The sequence below is a fragment of the Sorghum bicolor genome, chromosome 10, assembly GCF_000003195.3.
Source record: "Sorghum bicolor cultivar BTx623 chromosome 10, Sorghum_bicolor_NCBIv3, whole genome shotgun sequence".
NCBI classification, from domain to species: Eukaryota; Viridiplantae; Streptophyta; class Magnoliopsida; order Poales; family Poaceae; genus Sorghum; species Sorghum bicolor.
This window is the reverse complement of record NC_012879.2, coordinates 4,119,674-4,147,412: the sequence shown is the minus strand read 5'-3', so window position 1 is coordinate 4,147,412 and position 27,739 is coordinate 4,119,674. Positions and strand designations below refer to the sequence as shown.

At 44.4% G+C, this 27,739-nt stretch overlaps 2 protein-coding genes, 1 long non-coding RNA gene and 1 other non-coding gene across 5 annotated transcripts; 2 read left to right on the top strand and 2 right to left on the bottom strand.

The window, feature by feature from the left end:
* On the bottom strand, positions 2,481–5,588 carry LOC110430925. Of its 2 annotated transcripts, none has more exons than XM_021449152.1 (5): positions 5,492–5,588; positions 4,922–5,401; positions 3,493–3,778; positions 3,257–3,325; positions 2,481–2,957 (listed from the first exon to the last, which is right to left on the bottom strand). In XM_021449152.1, the coding sequence occupies exons 1-4, from the start codon at positions 5,555–5,557 to the stop codon at positions 3,279–3,281; spliced, it is 879 nt and encodes a 292-aa protein (XP_021304827.1). In that variant the 5' UTR covers positions 5,558–5,588; the 3' UTR covers positions 2,481–2,957; positions 3,257–3,278. The 2 variants fall into 2 exon arrangements, with proteins under 2 accessions (XP_021304827.1, XP_021304828.1); XM_021449153.1 differs by having other exon boundaries at positions 2,481–2,952.
* LOC110430909 lies at positions 5,984–8,218 on the top strand. The gene is made up of 2 exons (XR_002448344.1): positions 5,984–6,815; positions 7,847–8,218. It is a non-coding gene; the product is annotated as an uncharacterized LOC110430909 (long non-coding RNA).
* LOC8070887 (PTI1-like tyrosine-protein kinase At3g15890) lies at positions 16,350–19,683 on the bottom strand. Its single transcript, XM_002436508.2, has 4 exons — positions 19,223–19,683; positions 18,333–18,477; positions 17,413–17,675; positions 16,350–17,303 (listed from the first exon to the last, which is right to left on the bottom strand). Exons 1-4 carry the CDS (start codon positions 19,291–19,293, stop codon positions 16,679–16,681), a joined length of 1,104 nt encoding a protein of 367 aa, XP_002436553.1. The 5' UTR covers positions 19,294–19,683; the 3' UTR covers positions 16,350–16,678.
* TRNAA-AGC lies at positions 21,210–21,282 on the top strand. The gene has a single exon. It is a non-coding gene; the product is annotated as a tRNA-Ala (tRNA).

Below are 27,739 nucleotides of genomic sequence, written 5' to 3'. Positions count from 1 at the left end.
TGTTGTGTCTTCTTTGACCCGACTACGAGTCGGCCAGCCAGCGCTTCAGCCAAAATTCAAGTGGCAACCACGCTCCAGACCAACAACGCTCAGGTCTTGTTTGGATGTAGTCGGTTTCATATCAATCCACGTGTGTTGGCGTGGGTTGGAGTGAAATTTGAACTAAATTTCACCTCAATTCACTTCAACCCATGTGGATCGAGGTGAATCCGACAACATCCAAACAAGGCCTTAGTTGTATCTCGTCTCCAGTCTCTTCACTCGCATCCTCTCCTGCTGCAAACTCAATCCACGACGCACAGCAGCAGATGTCACCGGTGGGAAGGAGGCAAAAGGCGCGGAGGAAGAAGCTGCCCTGTGCTCTGCCCAACTTGGTGATCACAGCATCTGGTGCCAGATTGACGTCAGGGTTGCTTCAAGATAGTTGACACGCTGTCGCCGCAGTCAGCTATCTCGCCATTCAAAGAACTTAAGTTTTCACAGATTGCAGATCAAAGGAACAGAAAATATATTGTTTGTACTGGTGGTAACACTTGTGCTATATCTTTTGTTGTGCAGTTGCGACTGACGTTTTTTAAAGAGTCCAGCAGGGGAGATAACATTTGCAATTCGGGCAGAGTTCAGTCTCTTGATTCCTGCCTCCATTAACACAGCAAATCCATTGCGAGGGCTGAGGAGGTCCAACAATCGACTTGATCCAATCGAAGTTGTTCGCTAGGAAGAGGTATATCAGATTCGTCAAAAAAAAAGAGGTATATTATTTCTGAAGAGACTACCTTTAACTTCGTCGTTGTTGGTATGCGTTCGTTTGTTGAGTTGAGAGGATACTGAACCTAGAGTTGCATCAGAAGTTCAGAACACTAGAACAGAGACAGTCAGTAGAGAGAAGTAGAGAACTCTCCATGGTCTTCCCAAACCAGAGCCAATCCAGAGGTATCGGTGTTGCCAATCTAAGGGCCTTTGGTTTTCCTTGCTAAATTGTAACCAGCTAAAACTATTTTAGCTACTCTTGGATGACTAATAGGACTAAAATATTTTAGTTCCTTTTTAGTCATTGTGTTTGGGTCCTCTCGGCAATTCAAACCAATTGTCCAGTGCTAGCAGCATTCACTCTACACTGGTGGAGATGACTTCGTGGTTTGTTCACCGGCAACAAGCCTGCCGGCAATGCACGATGTTTCCGAGAGGCTGCGACAATGACTTCTAAACTTCTGCAAGTCATTTGTGCAGAGGCCAAATGGTGGATTGAAGCGGGAGCAAACGGGCTTCAAGTACTTGCCCAGCCTTCTCGCCCAGTGGTCTTCTTGTTGTTATTTTTTCATGATGTAATCCTTCTTTTTGCCTGGCCACATGCCACTATCTTGTACATAACTTTTCTCCTTCTTAGTACAAAGATAAGCACACTCGTGCATGTTTTTTTAAAAAAAGCTTAACTACTAAAATGACTGAAATTTAGCTAACCAAAATTTAGCAAGGGGAAAAAACGGGCCTAACAAACCCGCCAATCCTTATCATTCTGCCTGGTACGCAGAAATGGTAAAGCTCTTGTGATTGCGCTCTTCTGGGCCCTCACTTTCTGTTTCCATCAGTGAAAGGCTTGAGCTCAAATGAGGAAAGCTCTTGTGATTGCTGATCAAATTCGACTTGAACTAGAACCGTGGAACGGACGGTGAGTCGAGTCCGATCTGTTACTCCACTCGCTGCATATAAACGCCACGCCCGTGTCGTCTCTGCTACCAACGCAACTCTTCGCACCATTCCCCGTGTCCAGCGACTCTCCACTTCGGTTTCATGCATAGGTACAGACTGTAACTGTTTGGACATAGCGGGAAGGATTCTTTTAGCCATCCAAAAGAGAGTGACCTTTCTGCAAGACTGCAAGGTCTATTCATTCGCTGAAAATATCAAGAAACAAAGATAAGGAAGTTCCATTTCTAGCTTCGGCATATAACTGAAGTCTGACGTATCCATGACTTTCAGTCTAAACTGGAAGGGAAAGTCAGTAAAGGTGGATTTATTTTATGTGTCATGGGCAAGGTACAGACAAATCGGCAACATCTATTCTTGTAGAGCTAACGTTAACTTCCACATGATGCTTTCAATAATTTTTAAGTTCTGAAACTGAAAGATCAATTCAAAACACTTGTCAGAAGAATGCAGCAAACCAAACCACCGTATACAGAAGAGTTGCTTATTTTTCTGAAATTATGTTAACAGAAGACCATAGCCAGTTCTCATATCATTTTATCAGGGTAAGCAATGCTCAAATGCTTTCGAATTTCTGAAAAAACAAATTCCAAAGCTATCAGAAGTTCTGCTCCTGTACTCCTACAGGGATCAGATTATTGGCACGTTAAATTCTGAACTGATCACTATGGAAAAACGTGGAATCCGACTACTTTCGTAACCAAATCAAGTTTAAGTATCTGTCGAAGAATGGCTTGATTCTACGTACAGAGTAAAAACCTGAGACTATGTCCATTCAATCGCCTGATTATCTACAGCATGTTTGCGAATACTTGGCTCATCCCTCTGCATAGCAAATTTAGAACTACATCACTACCGTGAGTTACGGGCTATCTGGTGTTTCAGGCTTCTAAGGGCTTGCCCAACGCAGGCTAACAAGCTTGTATGACACAGATAAAAGTGACAGGCCACGCATACAAGCAATACACGAGGGTGTGCATCCGGCAACGCAGGCAGCATAGGTCCAGTACTTTTTGTCAGAACCAATTTACCCTTTGGTCAGAGCTTTTAGCTATTTTTTCTGACAAGGCATCAACAGCTCTCAACACAACGCATTCTCTGATAGAATCTTTGGTCTTTTCACAGATGAGGCGCTGGTTCTTCTGCAAGCACTTCTGACGTTCTGCGAAGCCACCAGCCGGGGTGATTTGGACCTTATACGCCGACGTGGAAACTGGGGCACCTAGCCAGCGTGTAGCGATGGGGCTGGCCTAAGAGAAAAAAGTAGAGTGAACCACCAGCATGTCAGCATGTGTATTATCAGAATCACCAAATAAAGATCAACATGAACAACTACAACCAATGCCACCGCCCAAAACCACTCAAGCAATACTCCATCCAAACAACAAAAGAGATGAGATGAAGATATTAACAATATCAATCTGCAAGTACTGAGCCAGAATGGCTTGAATAAAGTGTATCATGTCAGAACCCACGTTTCCAACAGAATAGTTGCTGAGTTCTCTGGTACTACATGAACCAAGAAATGATGATCATCAAATCATTGTACCTCTTCGCCTATCCAAAGTACTTCAGGGTGTTGGTGGATCCTTCTCTGGGTACCTTAATCTTGCAGTAGCTGGATTTGCAACCGGCAAGTGAAAACAATGTGTGAGTTATCAAATAAGGGACAACAAAGCTACTATTACTTGTCTAAAAGTAAGTACCCAATAAGGGTATTGGACACATTTCATCAATATGCTGCAAGCATTTGTCATCCATGGTCTATGAACTGTAAAGTTTTACCTGGGGATGAGGCGTGGAGGACTACAATATCCATGGTCTCTCTATTGCGAGGTAGGTTGCTAACGAGAGGAGTTAATCTCCCAAAGCTCCCAGCATGTACGCAAAGTATGATTCCAAGAGGGGTTCCCAGAAGGTCTGCTATTCGAGCACGTAAGCTAATGATGGAGCAGCCTTCGAAGGTGAACTCCAACCATTTGTTGGGATAGCAGCCCTCACTGTCAGCACACACGAATCGTATCGTCCGCTGCAGCAGCCGGAAGCTGTCACCGAAACTGCCGACATTGCTCTGTTACAGTTGAACATTGTTAAAAATGCACATTGTCATGCAAGAAATAAGAAAATACTGAAAAGTACGAAGCCAGTTCATAAATCCAAGTACAGGTTTCACAAATTGGAATTGTGGGTTCCAATTTCCAGCAACGCTGATCTACCCAAATCAAAGCGAAGAGCCTAGGCGAGGTGTACAAGGTAACAATTAAGGGCAGTCCAGAGGGGTGTGTGCAAGTTCCTGGAATCTAACACATAGACAACTTATGATCCCTATATGCCATTTTTACTAGTTCATCAATTGCTCACTGTATGTTATTCAGAAATATTTACAGATACCATCCTGATGACTGCATTGTGCACTAACTAAAGTCAGAAACCCATAATTTTCAGAACTTAAACAGAATAAGCTCTATGCAAGCTGCCGCAATCAATTAGCTAAACCTGATGAAATAAACAAGGCAGCTATATATTCGAAGGCAATTAGCTCAACCTGATGAAATAAACAAGACAACTATAGAACCTGAAAAACAACAGGGCTCATAGACAAAAATCATGCTGCTAATATCAATATATCAATTACATGCTGCCGTAGAAGAACAGCGAGAGCAGAGCAAACAAGCAGCGCAAAAACAGAGTTTCAGAGAACTGCAGGTACAAAAATAAAGCTCAGTTGCATACTCATTTGAACCCAACAAATGAACTGCAAGACTTCACAACGATGGACTCCCAACCCAATGCCACAGCTAACTGAAATGTAGATCTGAAGGAGAACGGGCTAAATTTGAGATCCACACATCCAAAACTCGCGATAGCCAGGAAAGGTCGCCCGAGCAGCGGGCGGCGGGGGACCTCGCCGGTGCACCTCTCTTGGTGGGGCGGAGCCCGCTCCTTCCGCCCCGCCGCCGCTGTGGATTTGGCGCACAAAATCATCCCCCGCGCGCCCTCAACTTCCTTCGCGGGCGCGGCCGCACTGGATCCTCCCGCTCATCGACTCCCCCGTACAACGCGACTCTGGAGAGGAGGCCTTCTTGGACCACGAGCCACGCTCGTCGTCTCGCGGAACGACGGGGTGAGCTCGTCTCCTTGTTCACAGGATTCTTTTTGCAAAATAAGCAACACGCATAGGGCGAGGAATGACGGGATGGGTGGGCGATCTCACCGGTTCTGTCGGTGTCCGTGGAAGTGCTGGCGGAGTGGGGCTCGCAGGGACGAGGTGGACCTTCCAATGCATCATGCTCACACGGTGGCTGGTGGGAAGAAGACGGCCGTACCGCACGTTGTGCAGCAAGATGTGGAGGCCCCGACGAACAGGCATCGGCTCCCACATGATCTCGTGGGCATCCTCGCCGTCATAGGAGCACTGTGAGGCGTGCCAGATGTGCTGCGACACGCTCACACCGCCGAAGTATCTGCCGTACGCGGCCCCCTGAAGCATGAGAAAGGCGATACCCTGCTCCCTGCGGCAGAGGTGGACCCGCCACACGGTGGCCTCGAAGGGGACGCGGCCAAGCGGGAGCAGACAGACCGCCATGGAGTCGGGGTAGGCGCAGAGGTACCTGCCGCCGCCGCGCGCGAGCTCCAGCTGCACGAAGGCCCCGTCAGGGAAGAGGTTCATCCCGACGGCCGCCAGGTCGGGATGCTGGGAATGGGAAGCAGAAAGCACGGGTTAAGGATGAACGCCAGTACGCGACCTTGAATTTCAAGAAGAAAGGTTGGCATCGAACTTTACCAGCGTGCGGGGCGGAAGAGCTGGTGCCAAGGCGGCTCCAACTGGCAACACAACCCAACGCGTCATCAGGACATCTTCGTCGGTGAAGCACGGAGATACTGTCACCTGGTCTCCGCAACTGGCGCGGAGGTAGCGCCCGAACTGGGTAACGATGGTGTACTTGCTGTCCTCAACGCTAAGTGGCCTCCAGAGCATGGCTTCGACATTGCTGTCGTGGAAGTAGCGCTGCACGGCTGCGCGGCCGCGGTGACGAAGGTGGGGTGCTGATGCGAGGTGCCGGCCGAAGGCAGCCCCCTGGAGGAGGAGGTAGGTGTCCCCGTTCCTCGTCTGGTGGCGAACCCTCCAGACGGTGTTGAGGAAGGCGACGCGGCGGAGCGGGAGCACGGAGACCCCCAGCCAGTCGTCATCAGCGCAAAGGAACGTCCCGCATCCGCGGCTCCTCAGCTGCACATGCGATCCATCAGGAAAGGGATCCATCGCGGCGGCCGCCGGGTGGCGGTGGGTGGCGGTGCGGCGACGGCAAACAATCTGTGGGGGTGGAGGGGATTGGCAAGGGAAGGGAAAGGAAGAGGGAGAGGCGAGAGCAGAGAAGGTGTTCGTTGAGAGGGTGCGTTTGGGCGCCACGCCAAAGGCGGCGGGGTATTTCAAGGGGCTTCTGAGTCGCGAGCGTGGTTCACTCATTCTAGCCCAAGAAGCTAATCCGGTGGTAGGAGGTCCGGTTCTATTCCCGGCCACAGAGACACCAGTTTTCTTCACATCGGACCGAAACGATGACACATTTTCATTCACATCCGAATTAAAAACGGGCCGCGGCAATCCGGGAATGGGCCTAGCAACGGGCCATCCGGCCTAAACGAACGAGGCCTGACTTGCTCCGCTCTCTCCTCTCCTGAAGCTTCTCGCTCGCCGCCGCGCCGCAACACCGGCGGTGGTGGACTGGTGGAGCAGTTCCCTGACGGGGCTTATGTGCGGCTGCGGAGCCGCGTGGACGGAGGAGGGTACCTCTGTCTCCACGCCGACGAGGACGGCGCGGGGGTGTCCCCGCGCGGGCACCGCGGCTCCCTGAGCGTAGCGTGGCAGGTGCACCGGGTCCTGCACGGCGGCGCCAGCGCCACCCGCGTCCTCCTCCACGGCGCCGCCTACGCCCGGTACCTAGCCTTCAGGCCCGAGAGCGCGCCGCCGCCGGGCCTCCGCGCCCGCCGCGCCTGCCGCGCGGTCCAGTGCGTCTGACGACGCCCCCGAGCAGGACGACGTCCTCTGGGAGGCCGTCGACGCGGGGGACGACGACGGCGGCGACGTCCTCAATCCTCATGCGCCACCACAGGTACGGCCTCTGGTACTACGACGGCGACCCGAGCACGGCGATGCGTTGGATGATCGAGCCCATTCCCCCGAGACCGGAGCCGCCAGCACTTCCAGCTCCTTCGATGCATTCGATTTGGGGGAGCAGGATTTTGCAGCCTGTAGATCGGTTACCTGGGCGGGTTACTTGGAACACCAATGTTCGAATCCTTTTTTCCTGCGTCGATTCTCGAATGAATGTTTGAATCCGTTGTTGTATTCTTACCAATGTATGCACGCTGGTACGGACTATGGAGTAGTAGTACCTCAGTTCTGCTACATAAGTTTCCGTTGAGGCCATTTTTGGTTCAGGCCTTCATTCTCTGTTCAGGGCGTGTTTGGAACAAAGGATTTTTGAAGGAAAATTGAAGGAATCTAAAAACAAAGGAAAGGAAGTAAATTGGACCGTTTGGAACACAGCAAAGTACCAATTCCTTTCCTCTGAAATAAAACATCTACTCGGATCTCTTGGTTTTGTTTCCTTTGTGTACGCCCGATGCAGCGCTCGTGAAGAAGACATAAAAAAAGAGGGTACAGCAGGTTGTCAGGGTGTCAGTGAGGTTACATGCTGCTACCCACCAAAGATTTCTGTAATTCTAATTCTCATATTCCAAACGCTACCTTATATAAGTTTCCTGTGTTTTCTCTATCCTCTATTTTATCATCTCATCTTCATCCTATTCCTGTGTTTTTTTATATTCCTGTATTTTTAATTCCTCCGTTGCAAACAAGTCCTCGGACGTTCTAATCCGTAATCACTAGAAAACAGCTGCTGGTAAGTCTGTGGATGTCCTTGTTTAGATGCAAAAAGTTTTTAGATTTTGACACTGTAGCATTTTCGTTTTTATTTGATAAACATTATCTAATTATAGAGTAACTAGGATTAAAAGATTCGTCTCATAATTTACAGGTAAATTGTGTAATTAGTTATTTTTTTTATCTATATTTAATACTTCATGCATTTGCCATAAGATTCGATGTGATGGGGAATCTTGTAAAATTTTTGGTTTTTAGGTGTATCTAAACAAGGCCAAAGCTGAGAAAGGGGTAGTGCAGCGCCAAGAGAAAGGGGTGGTAGACGGCGGCCGGCACCAGGCGGAAGATGCGCGGCAGTGGAGCAGCAGCGAGGAGGGCAAGAGGATGAGCAGGTTCACGATGTTTTGTGACCGATTGGGTTTGTGGCTTAACGCGGACGGACCCGCGAGGACCCAGATCGAACCGTCTAGCTCGCGTTCTGGATAGATCCAATGGTGTGAGGGCTAATGGACGATTTACGTGGCCTTATCGGGCGCCCGGATAATTCTTGTTGGACTGTATTAATCTTGTTCGCCTTTCCATTCCTACTGGTTAACTTACCTAAACATTATTGTCTACTCTAGTTTCTGTGATTCTCAACCTGCCATTCGTTTTTTTTCTCGAAGAAAAAAACTGTGTTCAAGATGCGCATGCAGATTTGTTTGCTCAGGCTATTGTTTAGTTTCCAAAATTTTTTAAGATTCTCCATCACATCAAATCTTACAGTAAGTATTGAATATATATAAAAAAAGATAACTAAATATAAAATTATTTATAATTTGCGAGATGAATTTTTAAATTTAGTTAGTTTATAATTAAACAATAATTATCAAATAAAAATAAAATTACTATAATAACATTCTCGCGGCAAATTTGGTGGACCGTCTTGGCCACTATGGGTTCCGACGCGTCGCAGATCGGGGCTGATAACTGGCTAACTTGGTGGGAGAACTGGAGGCTCAGATGGCACGGAGATAAACGTAAAGGAGCGGACACTTTATTCGCCTTGGTTGTTGGGAGATTTGGAAAGAACGCAATGCGCGTTGCTTCAGGGGCTCTCCGGCCACAGTTGGTCAGCTTCTGTCCACCATAAGAATCTCTGGAGATCTCTAGATACAAGCCGGGGCTCGGAACTTAGGTTGTCTAATTCGGAAGTACTTAGCATGTCGTGTTGCGGGGAGGGTAATGTCTTTGTACCATCTGTAAAACCTCCGCCGTCAGCGCCTCGGCGCTTTTGTAAAAAACCTACTTCTACTTAATAAAAAAGATGCGCAAACCTTTTGAGAAAAAAAAATAACGAAACAAAAAAATAACAAACTAAACAAGGCCTGAGCGGCGAGATGTCGATCGAACTGTCGGAACCCTTCGCCAGCATCGGCAATCGGCATGACGCTGTGCGTTCGGGCCGGCCTCTGCGGGCGGCGAGGTACGTTGAGCCACGCCGATATGGCATTATAAATTTTTTGTTCGGCCTAAGCACGTCTATACCACAACAAGCACGCCCGGTTCAAGCATGGTCTTTAAAATATCTTTGCTAGTCTTTTTGCTTGTGATATAAAAAATATATATCTTGTGTCTACTATTTTTATGAAAATTTTAATGATTTCATAATCAGTTTAAAAATTAGATGAGAGGTACTATAATAAATGTTAGAAAATTGTATTGTAGAGTTGTAGATGTGTCTACGTGCCATTATCGTATCGTGCCAGCCCAAATACAACTGAAAATGCGAGCCAAGCCACGTAGCCCACCGTGTTGAGATTCTAGGCACGACACCGGCATGGCTCGGCTCGTACTTTGGATCATGCAAAAAGACCATATCATGACCCGCCTTCAAATGGCACAGTCCAAGTCCCAGCTCTAATCTTCACCACCGGATTCTCTCAGTGGCATGTGGGCTTGTTATTTGTTCCTCTTTCTAAGTTCATCGGAAACAGTTAGTGCCTCGTGGGTTTACCAGTCCTTTGACATATCCTTAAGGTTACAAGAGTTTGTCCGGTTTTATTTCTATTGTGATGCTCAGTCTGCAATTTTAATTTTCCAATAATCTGATGTTTAAATGTCAAAATACTGCCCTCTGTTGCGACACACACGACTGGATTCCTAATTATCTCATTGTTTACTGATTGTGTTTAAAATACAGCTGCTGAGGCGTTGGTGTACCCAGATGTTGATGCATAGAGGTACGGTAGTACATAGAACTGACAACAACTTCCAAATACATCTTTTCAGAAATCAGAAGTCCAAGTCCCACTACTCTGTGAAGAACAATGAGTTGAGGATCGGCTTGTCTTCTTCTGTTCACAAAGTTTCATAAAACTCAACGACCCTTTTGAATTTGGTGCTTAGATTTGATACATTCTGTAGACTAGAAGCGGTTTAAGTTGGCCTTGGTTTTTGAGCTTATAAAATGCTCAAAGCAAATGTGGAAGTAATGGAGAATGATTTGCATTTGCAATGCAACATGGGTTCTACTTACCATGTTTTTTACGTGATAACGAGAACACATGTTCCTGCTATTGTGTACCTTGCTCAGAATCCTAAAACATAAAACGAATAGACTCTGTGTTTATTGACTTTAACTTTCTGAATAAGAAAAGCTTTAGCCATGAATTGAAAATCATGGTTATGTTATATTTGTATGAGATGATACTGTGCACAGAACTTCCTTCTCCCCGTTTCTTGATATATTGAGCAAATGGGTCAGGATATGCTTTCTGAGAACAATTTGAGCAGATGACTCTGATGTTTCGGATCTTCGTTGCGCCTGTTATCTTCAAGAGTATGAACTGTAAGCTGAAAGTCCTGGAACTCATTGAAAGTTGCACGTAACATGGGCAATCTGAAAGAGTAATAAGATCATTCTCCAAGAATGCTTTCTGATAGAAATGTCCTTATTTTTAGCAAAAGAATATAAGCATGGGAATTTGAAGAATAAAGGCCCGCTTTATTCGTTTGGTCATGGCACGGTTAGCTGATTTATTGTGAGAGAAAAATATTGTTGAATGTCTGTCAGATTCGGCCTGATAAGGCGAAATGTAATCTTCCTAGAAGCTCCATCGCCAGGGATACATTTAGCAATAACTTTTCTAAACGTTAAATATATATATGAAAATAAAAACTAATTGCACAGTTTGTCTGTAAATCACGAGGCGAATCTTTTAGACCTAGTTACTCTATAATTAGACAATGTTTGTCAAATAAAAACAAAATTACTATTGTGTCAAAATCTAAAAAAATTTCAGATCTAAACAGGGCCTCAATAACATCAGTAGCTCCCTAACCCGTTCCCTGTTCCCAACCCCTTTAATTTCCACTTTGGTTCGTGGGTTGTGGACTTGTGGTCCAAGCAGCGCCGGCAGCAGGCCGACCTAGCAGTCAGCACTCTTCTCTTCTATTAATTTATAATAGTTTACTCCTTTGTCTAAAAATTTAGTAAATTTTATTTTAACTAATCCACTATTCTTGCAACGTGTGAAATACGCTTCTAGTTTTTAGTAAATGCAAAACCACCTTGAAACAAGCCAGATGGCCAGACTTAACATTGTGTTTGGTACTGATAGTTCGATGGTCAAAGATTAATAGTTTTAGAGTTATATGGTCAAAATCGAACTCAAACAATAGTTGAATGGCTAAGGTTGATTTTCCGCCTAACTATTATCGACAAGTCAAGAACTGACTGCCAAAATATAGATTACCATTAAACAGCGGGTTATAAGTACTTGCATGAGAGTATTTGAAAAAAAATGCTACTCGCTCCGTACCCATAATTCTTGACGTTTAGGATATGATTGTGGTAATAGATGAGTGATTAATTGGGGGTTAATTTTTCATGTTTGCCCCTAATAAATATGGTTGTGTGTGCTCATATGAGAAAGTAAACTACTCCCAGCCACTCGAATGCAATGCACTCTTATGCGAGTGGTGCCCTGTGCGCGGGCAACGAAGAGGCAGGGACAAATAGGTCCAGCAAGTACCCCACACGGCCAGTTGCCATCTCCGAATATTTTCGATTTTATTTTTCTATGATATGTCTTTCTATATGAAAATTGGTTATTAACGATGTACGATGATCCCTGTTAAGCATCATGGCTGGATGGTTAAAGCGCCCAACTCATAATTGGTAAATTTACAGGTTCAATTCCTGCAAGATGCACGGGAATGGGAACGGTCTATTGGAACTGGCTCTCTATCTATGGAATCTCATCCATCATCCATACATAACGAATTGGTATGGTATATTCATACCATAACATAAGAACAATAAGAACTTGAATTCTTATCGATACTAGAACTCAGAGCATAGGAGGGAAAGTTGATTTATGGATGGAATCAAATACGCAGTATTTATAGAAAAGAGTCTTCATTTATTGGGAAAGAATCAATATACTTTTAATGTCGAGTCGGGATTCACTAAGACAGAAATAAAGCATTGGGTCGAACTCTTCTTTGGTGTTAAGGTAGTAGTTGTGAATAGCCATCGACTACCAGGAAAGGGTAGAAGAATAGGACCTATTCTGGGACATACAATGCACTTCACGAAAATGCTCGAGTTGTCTATAATGCGAACTAAAATGGTTATGGAGGGAGTATGATATAAAGTTTGGCTTAGTTACGTAGTTCCAGATTTCAGGAAAGAACCATGCGGGATGCCCGGGCCCAGCTTTACCTTGCGGTCGCACCGCTGGAGTCTCTAGCAACAAAGGCGTGACCATCTCATTTTTCATGTTGAATACACCACAGTCACGAAAGGGATTCTCATTAACATTTCCCCAGTCATAGGCCGTGTTTGGATACTCTAGCTCAGCTGGAGGTTAGAGTTAGTTTCTAGTCCAGTACTAGCTCTGAATTAGCTCTAGCTGAAGACGTGTTTGGATGCAGGGGTTAGAATGACAATAAATGTGGCGGATTGGTACGGCGGTGGATCGGTGCGGCAGATCAATCGTCGGAGAAGAGGATAAGCTCGATCCCGTGTGGCCTGAGTTGGAGAAAAAAGGAATTGATGTGGGTCCAACCAAAAGTAGCTCAAATAATCACCCCTTTGGAGGAATAGTTTTTTTTTGAGTGGGCTAGTTGCAAAAAACTAGCTCTAGCCCTCCTATTTGGTTACTTTTGGGCTAGTTAAGCGTAAACTAGCGCAAACTAGCTTTAGCGTCTGGATTCAAACAGAGCCATAGTCACGTATGAAGTAAATGCAGTCTTCCTGAGCTCCACGTTCAGAAGCAGGGAGACACTTGGAGTGTCTACCAACAAAGAGTGTTTGGTGGCCTCCCAAAGTGTTGACCCTTTTCTACTGACCACAAGAAGAAACGGTGGTAAAATAAGTCTGCCTCAAAGACGTCAAACGAAAGAGTACGGGCATGTTCTATCATGTTGTTCTCTGGCATGGTGGACAAGACTCCAACAAGCCGCGCCTTACATGCAACAACCTACCACTGCATTCAGCAAGGTAACCCCAATACATGTACCTATAGCCCTTTTTAGCAAAGGATTGTAGCGTCACTACGGGAGACAGCCGCTTTATACACTCGGCAAAGCCTTTGCCGAGTGCCACACTCGGCAAAGAGCACACGGTAAAATTCTGGTCGGCAAAGAGGTCTTTGCCGAGTGTTTTTTATCGGGCACTCGGCAAAGGCTTTGCCGAGTGCCGACACTCGGCAAAGAAAAAAAATGAAAAAAGCCGAAAAAATAGAAAAAAAAATTTGGGAAGGGCTGCCCATCAGCTAGCACCCACTAGGGCGCGAGCAGGGTTCGAACCTGCGACTTTGATCTCAAGGAGCTCCCTCCTTCACCACTGCACTATACCGTCGGTTGTGATTACATTACGTTTTGGTTTCTCATATATGATACTAAATCATATGTAAATCCATTATTTGAGCCTCTAAACGATTTCAAATCAAAAAGTTGTAAACTACAAAGTTTCATAACTTTTTGAGATCTATAATTTTCATTTAGAAAGTTTCTCCATCCGAGGTCGTTTACAAAATTTGAATTTCAAATTTGAGAAATTTAAACGTAGTTTTTGCATGACAACATGATTTCAAATCAAAAAGTTATCAACTACAAAGTTTCATAACTTTTCAAGACCTACAAAGTTTATTCAGTCAGTTTTTTCATCCGAGATAATTTCAGAAAATCAAAATTAAAAATTTTCAAATAAAGACGCAGTTTTAAATTGATAAGGTAAACTCAAATGAAAAAATTGTCAACTATAAAATTTCATAACTTGTCAAAATCTATAAAGTTTATTTTGGTTGTTTGATCATTTTCTCATCTGACACGGTAATTCTAATATTTTTCACAAATCTTATATATCTCTCTTGTAGTTCTAGGAACTATAAGAGAGAGAGAGAGATAAAATTTGTGAACAAATTTATTTTCACTTTACCAAATGAAGAAATGGCCCAAATAAAGATTACAGATCTTGAGAAGTTATACAACTTTGTAGTTCAAAACTTTTTGATTTGAATTTGTTTAGGGCTTCAAATTTTGATTTGAAATTTTCTTTGCCGAGTGTTTCTTTTTTTGCACTTGGCAAAGAGGGTCTTTGCCGAGTGTCAAAAAAAAACACTCGGCAAAGAAGGTCTTTGCCGAGTGGTTTTTTTTACACTCGACAAAGAACCCTCTTTGTCGAGTGTTTTTTTTTTGCCGAGCATTTTTTCTTTAGCACTCGGCAAAGAAGCTCTTTGCCGAGTGCCCGAAAAAAAACACTCGGCAAAGAGCCGGTAGTGCGTGGTCGTCCCTGGATCATCGATGGAGTCAACTATGCATCTCATGGATGGGATCATCTTTGGCTTACCAATATTGTAGTAGTAGTTAGAATCCATGTCGTCAATGACAAAGAGGTTCTTACGAGAGAGAGCATACAACTTTCCATCAAAGAAGGCAATGTCAAGGATCAACATACGCTCGTGATTCGGCACTCTGATTGCAGACGCCATTGGAGGCTGGCAGATAGAAATTCCAGTGGCGTATTTGCTGTCCATGATCAGCACAGCGAAATGGGAATTTGGTGACGGCGGCTCCAGCGACGACAGCAACACCCACTTCAGGTAGACTGCAGGGCGGCACCCCGCCGTCTTCTCTTGATGACTCCAAATGATGTCGTCTACATCGAGAAGCTGTATGACAGCCTTAGAGAAAGGGTTTGCGAGTGAGCACATGCCGTTGATGTCACTGTTGAAGAGCCAGTTGCCCGTGGAGCCATGGTTGTAAACGGCATCATCCGGTACATGCAGACGGTGAACCTCACCGTCGGGCACGCTGAGGAAGGTCCCGTCAAGGAGAGTGAGCCATGGGAGCGGTGGGGGAAGCGGCTCCAGCCGAGCGTGGTGACGCCATTGGCGGCAGACTGCTCGTAGCCGAACACGGTCAGCTAGGGAGGGCAGCCGCCTCAGGACAAGGCCTAGGAGCTCTGGCTGCAAATCTGACCAAGACGAGCATTGTCTGGCCGCCATCATACAAGATTGAGGAAATTAGCTGTTCTCCACGGACAGGTTCAGAGCGCGGTTGGGAACGGACGAGCAGATGGTGCCGAGGCCCGAGGGGGGCGGGGGAGGGAGACGCTCTCAAAATTTATAGGGGCACCGTGAGCTCTCTTCGATCTTACCACCACGCGAAGGTAGGGGGCAGCTCTCAGCGGCGGCGGCGGACTAAGTTTCCACGGCGCTGGGAGCTCGGAGACAGAGGCGGCTAGGCACTAGGGTTCAATAGATGCCGCGCGGCACCTGGGGTCTCCGTTTTATAGGGGCGTAGGCGTGGAGCGCGGCGGCGGGATACGCCTGGACAGAGTCCGGCTCGGGGACGGCAGAGGTAGGGGATGGCGCTGACGCGCGGGCTAGGAGTGTCAGAGACATAGAGTGTGGGTCCCAGTCGTCAGCCAAACAGAGGGAGAGAGGGGCGCGTCCGCGCGGGCTTGCGCTCTAGATGGGCCGGCCTGTGGCCATTGGGCCCGAGGAAGGGAGAAGGGGTTTGCTTCCCCTATATCGTAACAAACTGGGCGCATCAGGAAAAGGCGTGCGGGAATCTCAATCAGATCGAATCAAATAGTTGCAAGGGACCATGACTGGGGCGGTGGGGCCTTGTTTAGTTGACCCCGAAATCCAAAAAGTTTTCAAGATTCCCCGTCACATCGAATCTTGCAGCACATGCATAAAACATTAAATATAAACGAAAATAAAAACTAATTACACAGTTTGTCTGTAAATCGCGACACGAATCTTTTGATCCTAGTTAGTTGACAATATTTAACAAATAAAAACGAAAGTGCTACAGGTCCGAAATTTTTTCGGAAGCCCTAAAAAGCAGATGCTACGCTTGCGCGTTTGGGCTTTTTATACACTGTTTTGTGGCGGCTCCTGTTTTGGGCTTTTTATACACTGTTTTGCGCGTTTGGATAATAATATTGAGAAGCTCGGGTGCCATCGCGCCATTCAGTTGTTTGCACGTACTACCAACTACCAACCGTACCTCACATCTCAACTAAATTCAGAGAGAACTAAGGTCTCGTTTAGTTTATTGATGTGTGATTCGCCTAAGACAGTTGCTGTTTTGTCTGGTCTAGTTCCTTGCGAACTGGCCATGGTGTGCCAGACCTGACAAAGGTTTTACAAAGAGTATAGCTGTGCAACTTAACGGACACTTTGCCAACAAGGTCTGAATGCGACATGAGACGGGAGAAAAGGCCAAAGCGAAATTCAGTCTGGAAATAGTAGTGAAGTAGTGAACTAATTCAATCTTCTCATTGTATATTGGTATACCTGCAAATTAAAGGACGAGCATTCTGGGCAAATTAATATAAGGACAACATGATCAGAGAAATTACAAACATCTGGAAAACATGTGCATTTTCTATGCGGAGCATACAAAAAGCACTTCGCATAACAACTATCTCCAACCCCCTCGCTCTTCCTTACTCTCTCAAAAGGGAAGGAAAAAAACTCCTTACAGAAAACAATGCCTATACAATTTCCATTCATGTCAAACCGCACAAACCAATCATCAATACCACAAATATGCATCCTACCATAGCCTACAGTAGCAATTCACAGTTCACGCCCCAGCCAGTTCTTGATCTTTCTTTGGCACAGAGTCTGTGCTCCCATCTGGGGTTGGTGTTCCCTGCGAACTCACCATCGAGTCCGAGCTGAATAGCTCATCTCTTTCAAGCTTAAGAAGGGTCTCTTTTGATTCGCCTTTCAGCAATGGCACAACTTCAAGCATTGTTGGCCTCTTTTCAGATTCTGAATGTGTACATGCTAGCCCAACTAACACCATTCTTCTCAGTTCAGATTCAGAGAACTTGTCACTGAGTTTTGAGTCTGCAATTTCATCATATCTACCCTGCCTAGCCAGTGGGAGCACCCAGTTTCGAATACCATATGTCTTGACAGAACCCGACTTTTCTATTGGCCTTTTGCCACTCGCAAGCTCCAATAGTATTATTCCGAAACTGTATACATCACAACCTTCTGTTGGTTTCCCGAACATAATGTATTCAGGAGCAAGATAGCCTCGTTGGCTTTCGCTGGTTATCTTTTCCTGGTCCATTCCATCAGGAATAAGCTTTATCAGACCGAAATCACCAACATGTGCCTGGAAGTTTGAATCCAGTAACACATTGGTGGTCTTGATGCTTCCATGGATTATCTTAGGTGTTGCATGGTGATGAAGGTACCTGTGAGAAAGTACTTCAATTATATTTGCCAGTGTTTAACAAAAGCAACAATGTATGAATTATGAATGTTGTTCTGTTATGAACAAAGATAAAGAGGTCGTTCACTGACAAGAGAGCCCGAGCAGTGCCGATGGCAATAGATGCCCTCCTCCGCCAGTCAAGGAGACACTCTGCAGAATGTGGTCCGTGAAGATGTGCATAGAGACTTGAGTTTGCCATAAAGTCATACACCAGAATGCGTTCGGGTCCATCGGCACAATATCCACGAAAACTTAGGAGGTTTTTGTGTCTTATTCTTCCCAATATCTCGACTTCTGAAGCAAATTCCACTTCTGTGCTATTCTTTGCATTCTTTAACCTCTTGACAGCGATCTGCATCAATGAAGATTGGTAAAGTCTACCAGTATGTTGCATTGAATTCAGCTTAATTTTATATAATATCAAAGCTGGATACAGAGAATGATGCATGCAATGACACGTTCTCACAATATTCCCAGCCACTCAATTTGCATATGGACACAAGTACATATAAAAAAGAACAAGTGTAGATACAGAACATAGCATACCTAAGAGATGGGTTTTATTTGTCTATTAAGCATTATACTGATTCTTTTCACAATGCTTAAAAAGAAGGCTACTCCGCATGATCATGAGACCTCAATCATAAATTTAAAGAAGACACGTCCAATAGTTGGCACCACGACAGGGTAATGCAGGCATTTTTATTTTTTATTTACACAAGATGGAGATATGCAAACCTGTAGCCAGTTGATATAAATTTTTTTTGTTGACTTCCCAATGACAACATATCCTACCTACCTAATAATAACGCAATCAAAGACCAATGTCCCAAAACAAAACAAGAAATTAGAAGTAGTTGTTTGGTTATTTAGTGAGATAGGTACCAATAAAATGTCCGCAGCTGTGCAAAATAACTGTGACTGGGTGTACTGGCAGGCAACAAAAATTAAAGACAATAAAGTTGAAATTTTAATTCTCATCAAGGATTAAGATGTACAGAGCAGAAACCTGAGAACCATCCCAAACTTGTCCCCAATACACACTCCCAAGTGGCCCTTCTCCAATCTTGTTATCGTAATTGAAGCTGTTTGTTGCTGATCGAAGCTCTCTCAATGAGAACACCCACCTCAATGATCCACTTCTTTCATCAGACCTGACAAAGCAAAGCGATTAAATACATGATGAGCTACTATATATACTCTTCCAAGCATAGAATAGGTGTTCAACTCATATCCAGTTCCACTGATACAAACCCCCTTGTGCCCCTAGAACAAATTTGCCTAATACGAGCATAGAAAATTGACCATGAATTTTTAGGATGGTTCATCAAATCAAACAAGACCAACATGCCAAATTTCCACGCCATTCCACAGTTATTTCTGAAGCTGAGGAACAGAATAAAGCTGACATCGTATGCCACCAAAGTTTAAACTTTCCCTTGGTCTGTCACTAAACAAACAACAAAAATCGGAGCACCCAAATCCCTACTAATTTCACCTCACCGCCATCGCTTGTACAAACAAGTAGCTATGAAATCAAACAAGATGTCTACGTTCCACCAAATTGGAGCCCGGATCAGTTAAATTTTGCACTGCCCTTTAGTATTCGGCAAATTCACATGAACCCAAACAAGAAACGAGCTAGTATCAACAGGAACTTCGCAACCTTCCCGGTGGCATCCGACATGGTCAAAAAAAAAGAAGAAGAAGAAAACGCCGCGAACCGAGCAGCCAAGCGCGGGGAATTCCCTGGAGTCCCCGACGAACCCCCCAAACATCTATCTACACCAACACCAATCGCCGCGCTCACACACCGCGGCTGATTTCAGCGGAACCCAGACAAGCCCAGAAACGCAAAAGGGATAGCAACGCAGCCGGGGAGCAGGCGAGGCGACTTACAGGTCCTCAGAGGAGGCGGTCCCGCGGCAGCAGAGGAGCCTGCGGGCGGCCCGCGACAGCTTGGGGTGCATCGGCGTCGCCCTGACCCGTCTCCTCTCCTCCGACGCCGGCGCGGTGCGCGGAACCGAGGAGAAACAGGGGGCGGGGCGGCTTGGAGTCGAAGACTCGGGTGGGGCTGGCTGGCGTGGTGGTGGTGGTGGTGGTGGCCGGTGGGGGACTTGGAATGGACTAGAGGAGGGTGGAGAGGAGAGGGCCGGCAGCAGAGACGTACTCCAGCGGAGACCAGCCTCGCAGCTGCGCTTTCGGTGTGACCTGTTCGGCTGTTGCTCGTCGCCTTTTTCTTCGCGATTCCCACGCGCCGCCGACGCTGTTGGTGTTGCGGACGGACTTGGCTTGGGGTTCGGCAGCCCACGCCGCTGCTTGCCGTGCGGTGCAAACCCTGGAGCTGGAGGTGGTGGTGGTGGTTACACGGACACGGGCAACGACCACAACGAACACTAGGGAGGGCCGTCTCCGTCTCGTACGCGGAGGAGGGGCTTTTTCGCGTGAATTGCATACGAGATGTTTCGGTTTTCCACAGCAATTATTTAGTGAGAGAATGCACGTACAGCTAGGCTTTGTTTAGTTCGCCCCGAGATCCAAAAAGTTTTCAAGATTCCCTGTCACATCGAATCTTGCAGCACATGCATGAAGCATTAAATATAGACGAAAACAAAAACTAATTACACAGTTTGTCTGTAAATCACGAGACGAATCTTTTGATCCTAGTTAGTTCATGATTGGACAATATTTGTCAAATAAAAACGAAAGTGCTACAGTAAAGAAATCTGAATTTTTTTGGAACTAAACAAGACCTTGTTTAGTTGGCAAAATTTTGGGATTTTGGCTACGGTAGCATTTTCGTTTTTATTTGACAAACATTGTCCAATCATAGAGTAACTAGGCTCAAAAGATTCATCTCACAAAATACAGGTAAACTATGCAATTAGTTTTTTATTTTTATCTATATTTAAAGCTCCATGCATGCAACCAAAGATTCGATGTAACGGAAAATCTTGAAAATTTTTGTGAACTAAACAAAGCCTGCACCAATACCTGGCATCAAGGACATGGGAAGAGACTGAAAAATCAACGTGAAAAAACCGAGGTGAACCGCCCGCCGTGGGGCGACAGACCCGTCCTGGCAACAAATTAGAGGTGGCAAATAGTGCGGGATTTGTGGGCGTCTTTAATCGGTCCTTTTTGATCGGTTGCCTACCATTTCCTTTTTGGTGTTTTTATTTAGGTGTTTTTAGAGCCGTGATTGCATTTGTCTGTTTTTTCGTTGAGGTAGACAGTTGGTCTCTTTAGGTCACTGGGTTTTTTAGCTCGTTTGGCAAGGTTTCAGGGATGGCTCTGGCTGTAGCTCCCGCTCTAATTAAATTAAAATTCTATTAGACAGCTATTCAACAAAGGGCTTCGATAATAAAGTCCACAAAAGTCCAGAGCATTTTTCTACTAGGCGAAGGAGGTTATAAAAATGTGACTTTTCCTAACTCCTCGTCATAAATTGGTATATAAACAATAACAAATCTACAACTGAACCTATTTTTGTCAAACTTTTTCAAACAATTTCAGCTCTATCAGATTAGTTACTCTAAGAGAGTAGCCAGAGTCATTTCTGATATCTCTTTTAAGAGAAACTAAAGTCATACTAAAGTGGCCCATAATCTTTTGTGTTTTGAAGAAAAATGGATCACACTTGCTCCGCCACATTAGCTGTCGCTGATTGATTTGTGAGATCGTTTGCATCCAAAAGTTCACTGCACCGAAATAAGCTGCGTCCCAACCCCGGCAAGATTTTGTTTGTTTATACGGCAGGCCGACAGGCTGAGAGCCCGCTCACCGTATTACAAGTCTGCACCTCCCAAATAGTTCATTGATAAAGTTTTTAAATCTGCACTTTCCAAATAGTCAATTGAGAAAGTGTTAAATACCAGAATATTCAGGGGATGTAGCTCAGATGGTAGAGCGCTCGCTTAGCATGCGAGAGGTACGGGGATCGATACCCCGCATCTCCATATATTTTTTATTTTTTTTACAATTTTTCTTCTTTGAAGGCCCAATTTCAGTCCCGGACCTTTTCATGCACGTTACAGTTTTTCTTCGAAGGCCCAGTTTTAAAAGTATTTCATTTTTACAATTTTTCTTTGAAGGCCCAGCTTCAGTCCAAGGCCCTTTTCATCCACGTTTTACAACTCTTCTTCGATGGCCCAGTTTCAAAAGGCCCTTTTTCTTGTAGTGCCTCTTTTTTTTTTGAAAAAGTCTACTTTTCCTCTCTCAACTTTCACGAATGTCCACTTTTCCTCCTTCAATTTTAAAATTGGACAAATCACATCTCTCAACTTTTCAAATCGTGTATTTTACCCTTGAGCGGTTTCAAAGACGGTTTTGCTACAGTAAATAATGGTTTGCTACAGTAGCGATGGTTTTTCCTTTTTTTTTATTATTTTGGCTAAAACTATGAAAAATCATAGTTTCACAGGAAAATCATAAAATGAAAAATCTAATTTTTAGACTCCACACAAGTAGATCTACATAGTAAACATATAATATGGTACGCTTTAGTACAAAGTTTTGCTATAAAAGGTTTTTTATTTTTCTTTTATTTACTTATTTGGCTGAATCTTTAAAAAATCATAGTAAAACATAAAAAAATCATAAAATAGAATATATATTTTTTTAGACTCCACATGAGTATATATACATAATAAATATATAATATATGTATGTTTTAGAAGCTACAGCTATGAATTATTTCAATTAATTATAGAAAAATATAAATCTAAAGCTACAATAAAAGAATTATACTAAAGCATACCATCTTATATATTTACTATGTAGATATGCCTTCAGCCCTCCACATATCCAGCATGGCAGCAGCTCGATCAACATTTGTTTGCAAGGCACTCCACGCTGGACAGGGATTCAGTAAATTAGTTGAGGCAAGTCACAACGTAACTTGCGCACGCTCATCCACCGTCCATCTAGATCCAAAGGTCCACAACACTTCAACCAAAACTAAAAAAATTTCTGTTCTATTTTTCCACGGACACGACAACAAGGGCAAGGTTCCCGCGCTGGACGGCCGCTTGGCGGCGCCTCCCACGCTGTGAATCCTCCGCCCCGAGCTACAGAGCCGCTAGCCTCGCCCACCGTAGCACGCCGCTAGCCTCGCACGCCGTCACCCCCCGCTGCCCAGCGCGCAGCCGCGCCGAGCCCCGTCCAGGGTGTGCCCGTGCAGCGCCCCCACGGAGCTTGCCGCACAGCTGCGACGTCCGGCTTGGTCGCGCCATCCTCCAAGGGGCTTGGTCATGGCGGCCTCGTGTGCTGCTGCACCACCATCTCCTGATGCTTGGTCTTGCTGCCGTGGGAGAGAGAGTCCTCACCGACTACTAAATCTCAGATTGGTCAGTGCAATAAAATTAATTGCTACAGCTTCCATTAGAATGTGTTGTCATTGCAATGTAAGGGGGTGTTTGGGACTGCTCCACAAACTCTGCTCCATAAACTCCACCATGGAGCAGCTCCACAAAAAACTGGAGTTTGTGGAGTACATCTTTAGGTGCTCTCACAACTCCACCCTTTTTCCTCGAACTGAGTGCGTGGAGCTGAAACCGTTTGGCTAAAAAACGTGGAGCGGAGCTGAAAAACGTGGAGCAGAGCAGTCCCAAACACCCCCTAAATGTTGACATTTCTATAAGTTGCTACTCGTCCTCTACTAATAAATGTCAATTTCTTGGCAGCAAATATAGAAAAAAGGTGTTGCGGAGGCTCAAGTGGAAGGGGAACATGATGTCAAGAACAAAGGAAGAGTTGAGCTTCAAGTGTACCTGCCATTGACAATTTTACTCGGCTCATAAACAGTTCCAACTTTGGCAAATTTAGAGCTTCAATATCTGTTCTAGCTTCTATCAGTTAGTGAAGTATGTCATAATATATGCCCATCAAGTGGATATCTGAATGTCAGAATATAGGAGCAGCAACACTTTGTAAGTAGTTGATGGAAGCTTTATAAGCATCTGACTGAGTTCCGAAAATAAATTAGCTGCTGGATAAGCTGATTTATAAATGTGTATGTGCTTTGAAAATGCAATGAACTGTTATGTACATGTCCGTCTGAACTACTGTCATTTTTTTTTCAAACTGTAAACTACTGTCTTTTGCTGCTATCTACATCTGAAAAATAATCAAGTCTCATCAGTGGCGAAGCTAGAGCAAAATTAAAGTGAGTACATTTGGGTCATGGGTGCATAAACTTGTGTTATCGATGGTGCATATATGGTGAAAATTTAGAGAAAACCACTATTTTCAAAAAGTTTGGGGTTGCATTTGCACCCTTAGTTACTACATACCTTCCCCCGAGTCTCATGTACGGAAGGGTTGGGATTTGGATCTGATTCGGAGTGATGAATGGAGGAGGTAATTAAGTTACGTTGTGATTTGCTGAAGGTAACTTACTGAATCCTTGTCCACGCGTAGTGTATACCGTAGTAGTGCAATGTGGACTGTGGCTCTACGCGGCGAGAATATCTCGTGCCGCGCAGCTGCACGCCAGCACAACAAAAAAACCAAAAGCTAGCGGCACCGGGCGAGCGGAGCACGGGCGTGTCGACACTTGTCACGCACTCACGCACCGCGATGCGACGAGTTTTATAGTCTGCGTTTCCAAAATTTTTCAAGATTCCCCGTCACATCGAATCTTGCGTCACATGCATGAAACATTAAATATAGACGAAAACAAAAACTAATTACGTAGTTTACCTGTAAATCGCGATACGAATCTTTTGATCCTAGTTAGTCTATGATTGAATAATATTTGCCAGATAGCCGGATAGGTTCCGGCGTGCGTGATCGCGTGTTTTTTTTTTTTTTTTTACAATCGGTGGTCTGAAAGACTGGCATGCGCTCCAGGCAGTCAAGCACTGGCCAAGAGCAGGGGTTCCACGGACGGATGCAGAGCACGGCCGTCCAGTTCCCGGACACTCTGCAGGAACCTTTGTTAACTCGCAGATTTCGTGCTTCTGGAACCGACGCGACATTGCTAGCTTTATTTTGCTGTATGGACAAAGGCCTTTTTTAGTTCCTAAAATAATTTATAAAATTTTTTATATTTCTCCTCAAATCCAATACTACAGTATAAATAAAATATTAAATATAAATAAAAAATAACTAATTGAATAACTTACCTAAAATTTACAAAATGAATCTTGAATCTTTCAAGACTAATTTGATCCAAAGCTCAGTTTCCCAAAGTTGCGACGTGACGCGGATGAACAACTGCGCCAACACGTAACCAGCGAAAACACGAGTCCTCCGGCGTCTGCCATCGGTCATGGCCGGCAGCGCCGAGGGAGAGATCCCGTCGTGTCTGCGTGCCGGATGGCGTGCAGCAGCACGGAAACTGCTGCTCCCAGTCCCACGAAACGTACGTACGGCTCGCGCAGGATGCGGGCAGCATCCGACGACACCACTCGACTCTCTTTTTGACATCCGTGAAATCTTGTCCCCTGCAGTGCAGCTACAAGCCCGGAGACCGTCTACGTGTCCGTCCAGTATGCACAAGGATAGTAGTGTAGAGTACTCCGTACTCCTACGGAGTAGGAGTATCACAGGCGCAGGCGCGATCGTTTCGGCGCTGTGGACTTGTTTAGAGCAACTATAATGGGTTGGCAATTTAAGTTTGGCATTTGTTATTGTTTGCCAACTTCCAATTGCAAATGCAAAAGAAAAAATATAGTCATCCCCAATGGTTTGGTATTTTGGACTTTGCAATTACCTAGTGGACCCAGCCAAATCTTTGCGCCGCGTCTTTCTGTCGCACGCGCGTGTTTCTTCATGTGTGTTTCCCTTCGCGCGAAAGGAGACGCCGCCGCTCGCAGTCGCAGGTTCGTGTCCGTCGTCGCTTTCATCTTCCTCGTGATGCATACCATTCCTAGTGAAAGTAGCCGCTACTTGGACCTCATCCCCAGCTGCTGCCCATATTCGCAGTCGCGTTCAGGGAGGGACGACGTAGCAGACTCGATCTGCGTCTTTGAGTCACGGCAAACCAATGGCGGCGCGGACTCTATTTGGCGCGAGGACTCCCACCGACGAAGGAAACGGCGCCAAAGAGACCAGACCGCGCACGAAATTGACGCAGGAAAACCGGCCGCAAGCATTTGTCAATCCAAAAGCCCCCAAATATGCCAAGGGGAGCCTCTCAAATGCCAAGTTTACTAAAATGGCAAACCCGTTTGCAAAACCGTTGTAGGAGTGATTTTTACTTTTTTGCCAAATAACACAAATGCTAAACTAGAATGGCAAACCGTTGGAGATGCTCTAAATACACCAAAAATCCAAAACTTTACAAGATTCCTCATCACATCGAATCTTGTGGCACTTGCATGGAACATTAAATATAGATAAAAAAGATAACTAATTGTACAGTTTACCTGTAAATCACGATACAAATCTTTTAAGCCTAGTTACTCCATAATTGAACATTGTTTGTTAAATAAAAATGAAAATAATACAGTGTCAAAATCTAAAATGTTTTTGATCTAAACAAAAGTGCTCCTGCGGCTTGTACCAGAATCCAGAACAGAGCAGGCCGGCAGCGGGCGCGCCGAGGCATGGGGAAGCGCGGTGCCCATGCGTGCAGATCGCGGTGCCCATGGACAGCAGTGGCAATCTACGGAGACAGAGCAGTGTGCAGTAGCAGCTGTGACGTGCGGGGGGGCCGCCTGGTGGGAACACCAGCGCGCCCACATGCCTCTGCGTGACACTTTTGTCTACTCGTAGAGGCTAGGGGAAAATAGTTGTTCGCATGCTAGGCTATCAAAAAAAATTTAAAATTTTTCATTACAACGAATCTTTAAACTCATATATAAAACATTAAATATAGATAAAAAAATAGTTATATAGTTTTAGAAGACAAATTTTTTGAGCTTAATTAATTTATAATTGAACAATAATTATTAAACATACAAACAAAATTGTTACAATAACTAAGGGTCTGTTTAGATGCAGCCAAACAACCAAAATTTTTGGAGAAATGAGCACTTTTTGGAAGAATGGATCTAAACAGGGGCTTGTAAACTTGGGCCTTGTTTACTTCCAAAAAATTTTGCAAAATATGAATAGTAGCACTTTCGTTTGTATTTGACAAATATTGTCCAATTATGGACTACCTAGGCTCAAAAGATTCGTCTCGTCAATTTCGACCAAACTGTGCAATTAGTTTTTATTTTCATATATATTTAATACTCCATGCATACGTCTAAAGATTCGATGTGACGGGAAATTTAAAAAATTTTGCAAAATTTTCAGGGAACTAAACAAGGCCTTGGCTGTAAAGATTTGGAATTTGGGACCTTGGAGCCCCAAAACTATGTAAACTTGCTTGGGTACCCGTGTCATGTGTCTTGCAGACCAAAAAATTTGGGAAGCATCTAAACAGCTACTTGAATGTAAAGTTTACAGCCAAAAGTTTTGGGATGTAAAGATTTGGGATCTAAACAGGCCCTAAAACAAAAAAAATTTCGTGAACTAAACAAGGCATTGTAGTACAGTGCTTTTCTAATCGGGAGTAGTAGTACTAAAACGATTTTTTCCTAGTCCCAACATTTGTTGGACAAAACTTCGGTTGTTTTAAGCTATCATAATCCCATTCATGTTTTATGGATGCTCAGTTTACCTTTACTACATATTAGTATATGGGAGAACTTCATTTTATAATTTTCTACTATGATCCCAAATTTTTAGAGTGGAGCAAATAAAAAAAAAGTATAGCACCTCCTCGACTACTCCACAAAATTAGATTACGATACTTGTTTGGTTGGCACAAAAAGTTGTCTAGGTGATCGAACTATTTAGGACAAGACCAACACACGCAGCTACCGGATGTTAAAAGCAAAAGTAGTGTACCAGTAAGATATGAAGAGTTTTTTTAGTAGCAAGATATGAACGAGTTGAAACCAACAATTCTTCAACCCACCGTAGTTCCATGGGTCCATAGATAAGGCCTTGTTCAGTTGTCGAGAATTTTTAGATTTCGCTAATGTAGCATTTTTGTTTTTATTTAACAATTATTGTCCAATTATAAACTAACTAGGCTCAAAAGATTCGTCTCGCAAATTACAGATAAACTGTGCAATTAGTTATCTTTTTTATTTATATTTAATGTTGCATACATATACCATAAGATTCGATGTGATGGAGAATCTTGAAAAAAAATTAAAAACTAAATAAGGCGTAAGTTGCTTAATTCAACCCTATGGTCTCCACGTTTCTACCGGAAGCTTGCAAAGGTACTCCCTCCGTCCTTTTTTAATTGTCGCTTGTGCTTCCAAAAAATAACTGCCGGCAATTATATATTAAAAAATATTAATATTTATAATACATAATTAGTATCATTAGAAAGATCTTTGAATCTAGTTTTTTAACAAAATTATTTGGAGATACAAATGTTGCACGTATTTTCTAAAATCGAGTCAA

Coding starts and splice junctions, on each gene's coding strand:
- LOC110430925 (XM_021449152.1), bottom strand. CDS start 5,557: ATGACGCGTTGGGTTGTGTTGCCAGTTGGAGCCGCCTTGGCACCAGCT. Junction 3,779..4,921: donor CACGGACACCGACAGAACCG/GTGAGATCGCCC, acceptor CAACTGTAACAG/AGCAATGTCGGCAGTTTCGG. Junction 3,326..3,492: donor CCTCCACGCCTCATCCCCAG/GTAAAACTTTAC, acceptor TTGCAAATCCAG/CTACTGCAAGATTAAGGTAC.
- LOC8070887 (XM_002436508.2), bottom strand. CDS start 19,293: ATGCACCCCAAGCTGTCGCGGGCCGCCCGCAGGCTCCTCTGCTGCCGC. Junction 17,676..18,332: donor AAGTTTGGGATGGTTCTCAG/GTTTCTGCTCTG, acceptor TCATTGATGCAG/ATCGCTGTCAAGAGGTTAAA. Junction 17,304..17,412: donor GGCACTGCTCGGGCTCTCTT/GTCAGTGAACGA, acceptor ACTTTCTCACAG/GTACCTTCATCACCATGCAA.